Source organism: Vulpes lagopus, chromosome 1 (assembly GCF_018345385.1).
Source record: "Vulpes lagopus strain Blue_001 chromosome 1, ASM1834538v1, whole genome shotgun sequence".
Lineage (NCBI taxonomy): Eukaryota > Metazoa > Chordata > Mammalia > Carnivora > Canidae > Vulpes > Vulpes lagopus.
The window spans coordinates 155,643,654-155,656,867 of NC_054824.1; the positions used below are offsets into that span (position 1 = coordinate 155,643,654).

General features: G+C 36.8%; 2 protein-coding genes across 10 annotated transcripts in view; both read right to left on the bottom strand.

The window, feature by feature from the left end:
• Positions 1–7,235, bottom strand: part of ADCY10 (adenylate cyclase 10) — an 85,953-nt gene extending 78,718 nt beyond the window's left edge. For 8 of the 9 annotated variants that reach the window (XR_005989054.1, XR_005989053.1, XM_041763750.1 and 5 more), the window contains exon 1: positions 5,177–7,235. The gene's annotated coding sequence lies outside the window, so the exon portion shown is untranslated. Of the gene's footprint in view, positions 1–5,134 lie in introns of all 9 variants that reach the window. The other variant, XM_041763734.1, reaches the window with a different exon arrangement.
• A 1,449-nt stretch (positions 7,236–8,684) lies between these two features.
• MPC2 (mitochondrial pyruvate carrier 2) overlaps positions 8,685–13,214 on the bottom strand; it is a 28,775-nt gene continuing 24,245 nt past the window's right edge. The window contains exon 5 of the mRNA XM_041752298.1: positions 8,685–8,904. Coding sequence (XP_041608232.1) covers positions 8,868–8,904 — 37 coding nt within the window. The 3' untranslated portion in view covers positions 8,685–8,867. The remainder of the gene's footprint in view (positions 8,905–13,214) is intronic.

Here is a 13,214-nt window from a genome sequence, read left to right on the forward strand (position 1 = left end):
TGGAACTGGTTGGTAATTTCAACCAGACACAAGTCATACTGGGGTACATGAGCATTAGAAGGAAAAAGTGAGACAGTAAACACGTATCATAGACTTAAGAAAAACATTTTATTAACAAAACAAGGAAAACATTAGTATATTTAGCAAACTTTAAAATGTACAGAAACCTTTAAAATGGAGTACTAAATATTAGGTATTGAGTAAAGGAAAGGAAAAGCCTTGGTAAACTCAAATGTGAGGAAGTGAACAAAAGAGAAACACATATCCAAGGTTAAAAAAGGGGCAGCATTTAAAACCTCAATTAAAAAACCACAGCGTGTGCTAGGAACAATGAATAGAGAACATGTAAATCAAATAAGTAATTTCAGATACTGAATTTGATAAGTGTTATATGAAAAGTATAACAAGTATTGTTAAGAAAGAATTGAACTCCAAGATAAGAAGGTATTTAAAAGCACTTATTTTAAATAAATTCAAGTAGCCAGCCTGAGATAACCTATATACACAAATATTGAAAGAATAGACAGATGTTAATCCTGGGAACAAGAGAGGAGCTGGAAAACTGGAGAGGGGCATGTTCTTTTCCAAATTTCAAAAGATGTGGCTACAGAAAACACAGACTGGTAAATACAGTGTCTCAGTCAGTATAAGCTAGGTTATGGTTCATTAACAAATACTCTAAAATCACAATGGCTTAAAACAAAGGCTTATTTCCTGTTCATTTTTTACTTGTGCTACATGTCTATTGTAGTCATCTGAGGCTTTGGTCTATTATTGCTTTCACATTGGTATCCAGGCTGGGACATTCTGGCTAGCAAGACAGTGGGAAGAAAGGATTTGATGGGGCAGACTCATTCTTAAAGTGTCCGCCCAAAAGTGACATATTTCTCTTCTAACTCACGTGACATTGGCTAAAGAAAATTATGTGAACACAATTTCAAATAAGTGTGAAAGTGCAATTCTACTATGTGTACAGTGGGAGACAGAGATGGAATATTTGTGATAATTCAAACATTTGTTAATATGTGAGCACTTAGATCAGCAAAAGGTGGTTAAAAGGAGTTAAAATAGATTTAGAGCCAAGAACAAAGTTATTTCCTTTTTTGAAGAGTTATTGAATTTTTAAATCAATAGAATGCTGTAGGTAAAATATATCTTGACTTTAACAAGGCATTTAGCCAAATTTCTCACATCCTCATGGGTAAGATGCAAAATTATAAGAGTGATAAAAACACAGTTATCTTTTAACGTAGTTAACAATCCGAACCTAAAGGATATTGATTTGTGTTCTGTTGTCCACTCAGACAGCAGTCTCCATGGGCATGGTAGAGGACTTAAAGATGTAATTGGAGAGAGAGCTAAGGTACTTAATAACAGAATCAGGATCTTAAAATATCTTAATTGACTAAAATAATAATAAAATTTCAGAAGAACAGAGACAAACTGCTATGTGTAGAATTTTAACAAAATCAAATGCATAGGCATATGGTGTGAAAAACTAGATACACTGCAAATTCCATGCAGCTAAAAAATATCTTTTAAAAAACATTTTTATTAAAGCATAACATGTTCAGGAAAATGAACAATTCATAAGGGTATAGCTTTATGAATTATTATAAAATGAACAATCCATGTAATTCCTACTGATATCAAGAAAGAGAACATTACCACTACAGAAGCTCCTTTCATGCTATGGCCCAGGCATCCCCTCACACTTCTGCCAAAAGGTAACCCCCTCTCCTTATTTCTAACACCATGGGTCACCTTTACTAGTTTTTAAGCTTTACATAAGTAGAATCATACTATATATATGCTTTCATTTTTCTCAAATGTTTGTGATATTCATCCATGTTGTATGTGTACCAATAATGTTCCTTTTTAGAGCTGTTTAGTATTTCACCAGCTGATTAGATCACAAGAATTCATCCATTGTACTCATCCCAAGAGTATTCCCTGAACATTACACTTACTATTTAGTTTATGTAGAATATTCCAATTTTTTACAGGGCTCATTTCATCAACTATATCAAATCTCTCCTAAAAAGTTACATCCTTGGAAAATATTTCTATTTTAATACTGACCTATTGGATGTTTCCAGTTTTAGGCTATTAGAAACAATGTTGCTAAGAACATTCTTGTACATATGTTCTGGTAACACACATGCATTTTGCTTGGGCATCTACTTAAGAGTGGAGTTGGTGGGTCACAGGATATACATATATTGAACTTGAGTAGATCCTGCCAGTTTTCCAAATTGGTCGTACCAATATACACCATATGAGCAAGATAATCAGACTTCAGAATCTCTGTCTCCCAGCCAACACGCTGTTGTCTTAAAAAATCTTAGCTATCTTGGTAGGTGAGTGGTGGTATGTGTGGTTTTGTATAATCCTGGTGGTACTAATGAAATTAAGCAACTTTTCATATGCTTATTGGCCACTGGGATACAAAGCAATCTTAAGGTATACAGGTAGTGTTCAAATCTGATCCAGAGCATTGGGATTAGTTCTGGCCATTTTATCTGAAGGTCACTAACCATGGAACATGAATGAGGGGAGAGATTGGAAATGTTGTCAGGAGATGATGACATTCCAGTGAAAATGCTAGTCATCTTCAAATATTTGGAAATGTGAAAGTTGTAAAGTAGCACGGAGACACAGGTCCCTGTGCAAAGTCTAATGTAGGCCCCTGCACAAACTAATTCCTCTATTTTCTCCCTCAGGCAGGGATTCGGTGTGGCTAAGTGAGAATAAAGTTCACAAGAAGGTTGACAAGTAAAGGCAAGTTAGCTTCCTCAGTAGAGAGGATCAGTTTATCAAAGAATGGGTGATCTTAACAGTATTTCTGTAGGCATGGATGCTCTGAAGAGGCTTGCACAGGTGTGCTAAGCAGCCATAGAACTGAGGTAGGACTGAAGAGAACTGAGCAAGGCTGTAGCTCTATTCCCTCTCCTGCCATTGCTGACTTCTCAGCCATTTTGATTTTGGCTACCATTTGTGAGACTACCAGGATTAGTACAATATATAGGACATCCAATTACATTTAAATTTTATTTTATTTTATTTTTTTTAAATTTTTTAAAAAATTTTATTTATGACAGTCATGCACACACACACACACACACACACAGAGAGAGAGAAAGAGAGACAGAGACAGAGACACAGGCAGAGGGAGAAGCAGGCTCCATTCACTGGGAGCCCGACGTGGGATTCGATCCCAGGTCTCCAGGATCGCGCCCTGGGCCAAAGGCAGGTGCCAAACCGCTGCGCCACCCAGGGATCCCCTACATTTAAATTTTAAATGAACAATGAATAATTTTAAAATATAAATATATCCCAAATATTGCATTTTATTTAGCAATGCTGCTTCTAGCCTGTCAATTCTGGTAAATACCATACTCTCCTCATATGCGCAGTGTACACTCTCTTGTTCTGGTTGGAACACTGTGTGGAAGGTGGGTTAGATTTATTTTTTGTGGCTCCAAGAGGAGGAACTCGGCTCAATGGCTGGCAATCACTGGGAGGCAGATTTAAATGATGTAAACTCCCCAGCCTGGAAGTTTAGGAAGCACTGGATTTCCCCAAGAAGGGCACAGCTGTCTTCCCTGCAAGATCATGGTGATTCTTATAGTTAATGGAAGGATGATTACTTAGATTCCATTGTTTTAAATAAGGTGATTTGAAAACTTGGACAGTTTTTTAAGTTTATAACTACTAGACAAAGAAAGTAGATGCATTTGGCTACTATTTATGAGAGAAACTAGAGTAAGAAAATGATTTGTCCATGAGCTGAAGAGACACAGATGTCTAAAATAAATGTTTGTCTTATGAACACTCAGAAGACAACAGAACATTTCTATTTTAGATTAATATTTACTTGTGGTGCATACATTTGAGACCTCTTTATGTGAAGCATTTTACATAGGTTGCCTCAAAACAGCACTGTGAGGTAGGCCCCATCCCCATTTTATAGACACAGAAACTGAGGTTCAGAGAGATTTCCACAGCTGGAAAGCCCAGGTCGGTGGGATTTGAACATTCATGTTCTTTCTACCACACCTTGCTACATTCATTTGTTTTATGACACTTTGGGGATATAGGTCATAAAGACCTGGTGAAAAGATGTATTTAATCTTAGAGTACTTCCAATACATATTGATGGCACTGTCATCAATTATTTGGCCAACTCAATCATAATCAAGAAGAGAGCTCGAAAAGAGCAGGCACTGAGGGTGCATGAATGCACTGAGGAATGAGGATATCTGAAAGGCTGAAAGAGTAAGCAGGTGGGTGAGGCCTGAAAGATATATTTAAGAAAGAGTTCCCTGAAAGAAGGAAGGAGTGCATGGCTTCATTCTAGTTAATACTCAGCAGTATCTGAAAATGAAAATGAAATTAAAGATCAATTATATCCATCATGGTTTCTCTAAACATCTCTTTTAAAAACTTCTAACAGATTTCGGCTTTCATCCAGTTTTTCACTGCTATGTCAAATCAGGCTTTATAAGAGCCCAAAGAGGAGATACTCTGAACTTAAAGGGATAATGTTGTTAGGAAATCTTGCCAGACCACTCTAGCCAAGGCAACTTTTCCTCTGAGTTATGAGGGCGCTTAGTGTTATAAATGTATGTGCCTTATTTGCTATTTAGATATCCTTCCCTATCTATTGGTCTGCTTATGTCTTCCTGTGATTTGTAAACTCCTGTTTTAGAGACCATGTTCTACATGACCTTGTTTCCTCCACAGCATTTCCTACCAACCCCCTCACACAGTTGGCATTTGCTGTTTGAGGACTGATAAAGAGAAGGCTATCATGCGAGAAGTTGCAGGAAAGGGGTAAATAAGGACGGCAAGCCAGGTAAATAGAGCATCCAGAATAAATAGGATGAGGCAACATTTAAGACTTCAAGTTTCTAGCCTCATTTGACTGACACAGATTTACATTATTTATCTATCTATCTATCTATCTATCTATCTATCTATCTATCTATCTATCTAATCTATCTATATATCATCTACCTACCTACCTACCTACCTACCCACCTACCTATCATCTCTCTAGGATTCCTAGCTCAAGGACTTCCCACTTTCCTCTAAGCCAGTACCTGTCTTCTTCCCAGAGGGGTGACCTCACCTTCACCTTTGCAACCATTCTTCCTACTGGGATGCCACATACCTCCTCTTTCTCCAGGGCTGAGGGAAAGCCAGAGCCTAGATCAGGTACCAGATGTTTCAGGAGTGCAGAAAACAGAAAAGGGACCGGGGTGACATTATTCTGAAGACAGCAGAAGTGCCATGTCCATCTATAGCTGACCCATAAAATGACAGTTTTGTCTAAAAGCCGTTTTCCAGACCACACCCTCATCAGAAGCTCATTGTTTCACGCTCACTAACTGTGCCTCTGATTGGCTGGCATGGTCCCCCCTCCCCCACCAGTCCCAGTGGCCTCTTACTCCTACATGGACTGGCTGGTTCACGTTCTCCATCCAGACATGTGGGGCAAGGGTCAGGGAGACTGATGGCCCCAAAGTAGTTTTCATAACTCTTTCTCTGACCTAGTAGAGGGGGGTTGAAATTAGGCAATAGTTAGTGGGTGATTATCATAAAGCCATATATCTCCTGAATAAGCAAACACCCAATTTTGGTTAGTAATAATTATGGCTTTTATCAGGACCGTGAAATTTATCAGTTAAATATTTAGTACTTTAGGGATTTTTGTGAGGTAAATTTTTCTTCTTAAATCCTGTTTTGATTTTCTAGCTCTTCTTATATATGTCACAACTACAATTAACATTTAGTGACACATATGTAAAACTTGAATTTAAAAAAGTTGAACTTTAAAAGTAAGTAATCATTCTCAAGATGAGTCCAGCCCTATCATTAAATTTACTGTGTTTCAAAATATTGTAAAACACAGTTGTCTTAGGGAGAAAAGAGATTAATTTAATTATATTTTCTTGAGAAAATTTTGTGATGTTAGTTGTGGAAACCAGTCTTAATATAATTAGAATCATACCTCATGTAATTAAACAGACCCCTTAGGGAGAAAGCCCATCTTAATACCAGTGCTTTCTATTTTTGTTTCATCATATAAACAAGCTCCAGTAGAAACTGTTTTCCTTCATGGAGAGGAACCTGGGATTTGAGGTCAATACTTGTTAAGATTCAACCTTTCACCATCATTTGAACAACTTAAAAAAAAAGACAACCTGTTTACTATGGAGAAATGACAGCACTGATGTACTTTGGATCAATATTTCTTTGAAATGAATGCCAAACCACAAAAAAGATAGGCTAAAGAATTTATCTTTTTTTTTTTTTTTTAAAGAATTATCTCTTCCTGAGCACTTTCCGCCCTGCTTCTGGCCCCACATCACAAGCAGCATGTTTTCTGATTTAGCCTATGAAAATCTTAAGAGTTCCAATAGCTACGACCCCAGAAAGTGTGCAAATAGGTTAACACAGTTTATACCCTTTTTGCAGATATACTTTGGTATAAGAAAGTACTAATCCTGAAACTTCCTATATCTAATTTTACACCCATCATCGACCAAGTCCTGAGTTAAAACATTATTTCAATTAGTCTTTATAACAATCCTATTACGTAAATACTTTCATATTTCCATTTTACTCTTAAAAATACTAAAGCCCAGAGACAAAGATTAATAAGATCTCACAGTTAATATGTACCAGAGTTGAATTGAAACCCAGGCCTGTTAGACCTCGCATTGAGGACTTACCTAATAAAGCTTTCAGTAAGGGCTGGTTAGAAATTTTGATATAGAAATCAACTCAATTAGACCGATCAAGTGATCTGTACCATTGTGAAATGTACTTTTATGGACTTCAGTACCTATACTGGTAGTAAGGACTTCTAGCATATAAATTCTAAGTTTTTGAGAGTAGTTGTGAAACTGGTCGTGGACTATGTGTTTCAAGTGGTAAGAATTTTTTTTATTGGAAACTTATTAGAGTCATTTAATTTTTAAGATTCAATAATGGAGTGGATGAATGTTTTGGGGCATAAAGAAAGCATGAGCCGGTAGTCTGTCAATGGAACTTCTGAGAACCAAAAGGAAATGTGATTGCATCTAACTGCTATAAATAGTTTGACTGACAAGTGGGGCTTAGGAGAACTCATAGGAAAGAGCAGGTTTTTATTTTATTTTATTATTTTTTTAAGATTTTATTTATTCATGAGAGACACAGAGAGAGAGGCAGAGACACAGACAGAGGGAGAAACAGGCTCCCAGCAAGAAGCTGATGTGGGACTTGAGCCCAGGACCCTGGGAATCACACTCTGAGCTGAAGGCAGATGTTCAACCACTGAGCCACCCAGGTGTCCCAGGAAAGAGCAGGTTTTAATGAAAAGGAAATATCAGTTCAACATATACATTTTAATAAACCTTTTGTGTCTATGTCATATTTCTTAAGAGATGGGGCTTGCAAGTGCTAGAGGCGTGCTGGTGGAGCATACTGTCAAAGATGTGTTGCCTGCTTTGGAGAACAACACGTAGCAGATACAGAAGATCATGGAGACATTCACACAGCAGCTTCAGGCAAAGGGAAGAGGACTAAATGAATTCCAGGAAGAGTACAACATTCGTCTCATGGGGGAAGATGAGAAGCCAGCAGCCAAGGAGAACTCAGAAGGGGCGGGGTTTAAGTCCAGCTCAGCCGGAGTGTTGGTCTCTTAAGGACCACGGCCTTTGCATTTTCTTCTACCCCAACTCCCACTTCTTCTAATTTCTCTTTATTGTTATTATTATTTTCTCTGCTATTGTAATATTTTTTGTTAATTAAATGTTTTGGTCAGAAAAAAAAGGCTTAACCGTAGGAAACACATACACATGTGTGTTCACATAGGCCAAACTAATTTAACAGCATGGTTATACAAAGAAAGCAGTGATAATTGGGCTCTTCAGGACCTCTTCACTTTTTCCTATGTCAAATTCTCTAATCCTTCCTCCTCAAAGATGGACTAAAGAGAAAGGATAACTGATAAAGTATAAGGTTTTTCCTGCTAACTGCCAGATTTTGATCACATACAGTATTTTAAAAGTTCTTTTGTCATTGCTTCTTCAAACTTAGAAATAACTTGCTTTGGTGATTCCTCTGACTACAGTTCTACTCAGGACCGGCTCTTGTAGAATTTTTAGAAGGAAATCCACTACTCTAAACAGGAGCTCAAATTGAATAGACTGTTGATTATTTCTAGCACAGAGTAATCTATGTTGTCTCTCTTCATAAGAGGGATAAAATTCGTAATGTTTATAGAAGGCTGACTTATGTCCAGGGCACTCTACTAGACACTTTAATCTGCCCAAAGTCATAGATTACAAATCACAGAGCTGGGATTCAAATTTAGGACTCCAGAACCTTTTCTGCCACATTATATCAATTATGGAATGTAATTCAAAAACTCAGAGATCCTCTGTTACTCTGTGGCTATTAAAGAACTGCTAGCCATTCCATTATCCACTTCTCACTCTCTTTAGCTCTATTTCCTTTTACTTCCAGGGACTTCATCATCCTTCACTGTACAACAGATTATTTAACCTTTTAACCATCTCTGGTAGACTAGAACAGAAGGAGCAAGTATGACTTATTATGGGCAAATGGTAGAAAAGAATGTTACTCGTATCCATAAATAAGTTCCTTAAGTCATATATAAAGAAACACTGTTATTAAAAGTTTGCTTTATTTTTCTGTTGAATCAACTATTAACCCCCAGTTTACAGTTTGATTTTTTTATGCCTTCCAAACAGTAGCACAGTTAATATCACCTTATCAACAGCCAAATTATAAATCAAATTAGTCCCAGTGGTTTATGTTCACATCTAGATTGTTCAGGTGGTCAGGAACTCTTATTTGTTTGCTTTAGTTTTTAATTCTTGGTTATATCTATAAAGGAAACAGAAAGAAAAATAATTATGAATCACAATAGATAAATGTTTAATAGGAAAAGAATGGGAAGTATATTCCATGTCTTCTTTCTCACTAGTCAAGAGGCTATATATTGGGAACTACAATCTTCTCAGGGGCATGTGTGAAACAGGCAGAATAGAAAGTGACTCAAGAATTTTATTTGCATCTAGCCTCTAAATGCCAAAAAGTATGACAACAGTTTCCTATACAAAACTATTATTTTGGTGAATATTTTCATTCTTGAATTATGTAATAAGAGTGAAAACAAATATGTGAACATATAGATAAAATTACTAAAGTGTGGCCATCTAGAACTTTTTATTTTATACTTACAAAACATCTGTCCTAAGAATAAAATAAATTGGGAATGGGATCCTGTCTAATCACTAAAAATAAATGTATTTTTTGTGATGCAGGCAGGCTACTGGGTTGTTAGCAGTTTGTAAAAGCTGGGTTAGCAGGACAGTAAAGCTAAGTCCTATTTCCATTTTCATTAATCTAAAGAAAAATTAACCACAAAGCCATAGTCTTTTGCTTCTACAACACCCTGAGCTTCATTTATTATTCTTCCCAGATTACAAGAGTAGAGATTACAAGCACAAAAAGTAACTTATTCCATGAAGTTTACCATACCTCCCAGATTCCTCAAAAAGTTCTGATTTTAAATACTCAACAGTGTTCTTCTAAATGCTCCAGAGTCCAACATTTATATTTTTAATTAAATCTCCCAATCTGCTATTGTGACTGAGAGGTGCCAAAAATCTTTTTGTCAAACTGCATCTGAGTTTTTGCTTTAGAAATAGTTCCGAACGTTGCACTTAGCATTTTCTTAGCTCTACTACTGAGTTAAGATAAAGTTAGAATGAAATGGTGGCTGAGAAAAATACTCGTGAATAAAATCACTGTACAAATCAAAGTTTATAGGAATATAAGTAAGCTCTAAAACTGTTAGATGATTATGAAAGAATGGAATTATAAACCCAGGGATAGTAAAGATGAATAAAATCAAGATATAATATACTCTGCAGAATAGGATGCCTTCTGAAAGGAAGGTAAATTATAACTGAGTATTTTCTATTTCTTTATTGAGATCATTTAATTTTTTTTTAGCCAAAGAACATTGTCTTGTAATTTAGAAAGGCAGTTCAAACAAACCTAGAGCCTTTATCTAAGATGAGCTCACTCCGGAATGCTAGCCAATCACTGACAAATAATGTTAACTACTGAGTATATAAGCAAATTTTGGAAACATTGTGGGTTCGTTCCCAGGCCACCACAATAAAAGCAAGTATCACAATACTGCAAGCAAATGAATATTTTGGTTTCCTGGTGCATATAAAAGTTATGTTTACACTATACTATAGTCTATTAAGTGTGCAACAGCATTATGTCTAGGAAAGAAGTACACACCTTAATTTAAAAATACTGCTAAAAATTGCTAACCACCAGCTATGTTTTCAGTGAGTCGTAATCTTTTTGCTGGTGGAGGGTCTTGCCTCAATGTTGATGGCTGTTGACTGACCAGGGTGGTGGTTGTGAAGACTGGGGTGGCAGTGACAGTTTCTTAAAACAGGGCAACAACGAAGTTGTCATGTCAATTAACTCTTTCTTTTACACATGATTTCTCTGTAGCAACAATGCCATTTGACAGCATCTTACCACAGAAGAATTTCTTTCAAAATTGGAATCGATCCTTTCAAACTCTGCTGCTGCTTTATCAACTAAGTTTATGCAATATTCTGAATTCTTTGTTGCCATTTCAGCAGTCTTCACAGAATCTTCACCTGGAGAAGATTCTATCTCAAGAAACACTTTCTTTTGCTCATCCATAAGAATTAACTCCTCATCCATTCAAGTTTGATCCTGAGATTGTGGCAAGTCAGTTTCATCTTCAGGCTCCACTTCTCATACTTAGTTCTCTTGCTATTTCTACCACATTTGCAGTTATTTCCCGCAGTGATGTCTTGAACCCCTCAGTCATCTATGAGGGTTGGAATCAATTCCTTCCAAACTCCCGTTCACAGTGATATTTTGACTTCTTCCCATGAATCACAAATGTTCCTAGTGGCATCTAAAATAGGGAATCCTTTCCAGAAGGTTTTCAATTTACTTTGACCAGATCCATCAGAGGAATTACAGTCTATGGCCTTACAAAATATATTTCTTAAATAAGAAGACATGAAAATTGAAATGACTCCTTGATTCATGGGCTGCAGAATGGCTGTTGTCTTAGCAGGATGAAAACAACACTAATCTTGCCGTACATCTTCATTAGAGCTCTTGGGTGACAAGGCACATTGTCAACGAGCAGAAATATTTGAAAGGAACCGTTTTCCCCTGAGCACTGGGTCTCAACAATGGGTTTAAAATATTCAATAAACCATGTTGTGAACAGATGTGTTGTCAATTTATAGGGCACAGGCAGAGGAGATTTACTATTATTTATTCTTAGGTCTTTAGGATTCTCAGAATGGTAAATGAGCACTGGCTTTAACTTCAAGTCATCAGCTGCATCAGCCCCTAGCAAGAGAGTCAGACTGTCCTTCAAAGCCTTAAAGCCAGGTATTGACTTCTAACTATGAAAGTCCTGGATGGCATCTTCTTCCAATATAAAGTTGTTTCACCTACACTGAAGATTTGTTGTTTGCTGTAGCTACCTTCATTACTTAATCTGGTAAATCTTCTGGATAATTTGCTGTAGCTTCTACATCAGCACTTGCTGTTTCACTTTGTACTTGTGTGTTATGGAGATGGCTTTTCCTTGAAACACATGAACCAATCTCTATTGGCTTCAGATTTTTCTTCTGCAGCCTCTTCATCTCTCTGAGTTTCACAGAATTGAAGAGAGTGAGGATATTACTTTGGATTGGGTTTAGGCTTAAGGGAATGTTGTGGTTGTTTGATCTTCCATCCAGATCACTAACACTTTCTCCAGATCAGTGATAGGCCATTCACTTTCTTATCAATCATATATTCACTAGAGTAGCATTTTAATTTCCTTCCAGAATGTTCCTTTGCATTCACAACTTAAATGTTCAGCACGAGAGGCCACCTTTTGGCCTGTCTTGTTGGCTTTCAACATGCCTTCCTCACTAAACTTATTTCTAGCTTTTGTTTTAAAGTGAGAGATGTACAACTCTTTCCTTTCAATTGAACTCTTAGAGGCATACTGCAGGCTTATTAATTGGCCTATTTTTAGTATTACTGCATCTCAGGGAATAGGGAGATCTGAGGAGGGAGAGAGATGGGGAATGGCTGGTCGGTGGCACAGTCAGAACACACACATTTATCAGTTAAGCTCACTCACTGTCTTATGGGGGGCATGGTTTGTGGTGCCCACCCCAAACAATGACAGTGGTAACATCAAAGATCAGTGATCATAAATCATCTATAACAAATATTATAATGAATACTACTCAGCCATCAGAAAGGATGAATACCCACCATTTGCTTCGACATGCATGGAACTGGAGGGTATTATGCTGAGTGAAATAAGTCAATCAGAGGACAATCATCATATGGCTTCACTCATATGCAGAATATAAGAAATAGTGAAAGGGATTATAAGGAAAAGGAGGGAAACTGAGTGGGAAAAATTAGAGAGGGAGACAAACCATGAGAGACTCCTAACTCTGGGAAACAAAGGGTTGCAGAAGGGGAGGTGGGTGGGGATTGGGGTGCACTGAGGAGGGCACTTGATGGGATGAACACTGGGTGTTACTATACGTTGGCAAATCGAACTTAAATAAAAACAAATGTAAAAAAATTTTTTAAAAATAATTTTTGAAATATTGTGAGAATTACCAAAATGTGACACACAACAGACATAAAGGGAGCAAATGCTATTGGGGAAATGGTGTCGATACTTGCTAGGTGCAGGGTTGCCACAAACCCTCAATTTGTGAAAATGTGCAATATCTATGAAGAACAATGGAGTGAAATGAAATAAAATGAGGGATGCCCTATAAACAGTTTTAAAAACTTCCAAATGTTCCTGGAACACTTTCTGACAGGACCAGCAGCTTACTCTAAAGATCATTTCCAATACCACATAACCATACACATTTAGGTCCCATTTTATTATGTATAATGATAAAAGATTCACGGAGGAAATTACTTAATATTTCATAAGTTGTGTATGTTGTCTTAGAAGATTCTATGAAAGGGCTACATATCTAGATATAATACACAGACAGATTTAAAACCTAGATAGCAAACATATTGCTTAACACACTTAACTTAAACCCCTTGACTTTTCTATAAATTTCTGCTTTAGGCATATCCCA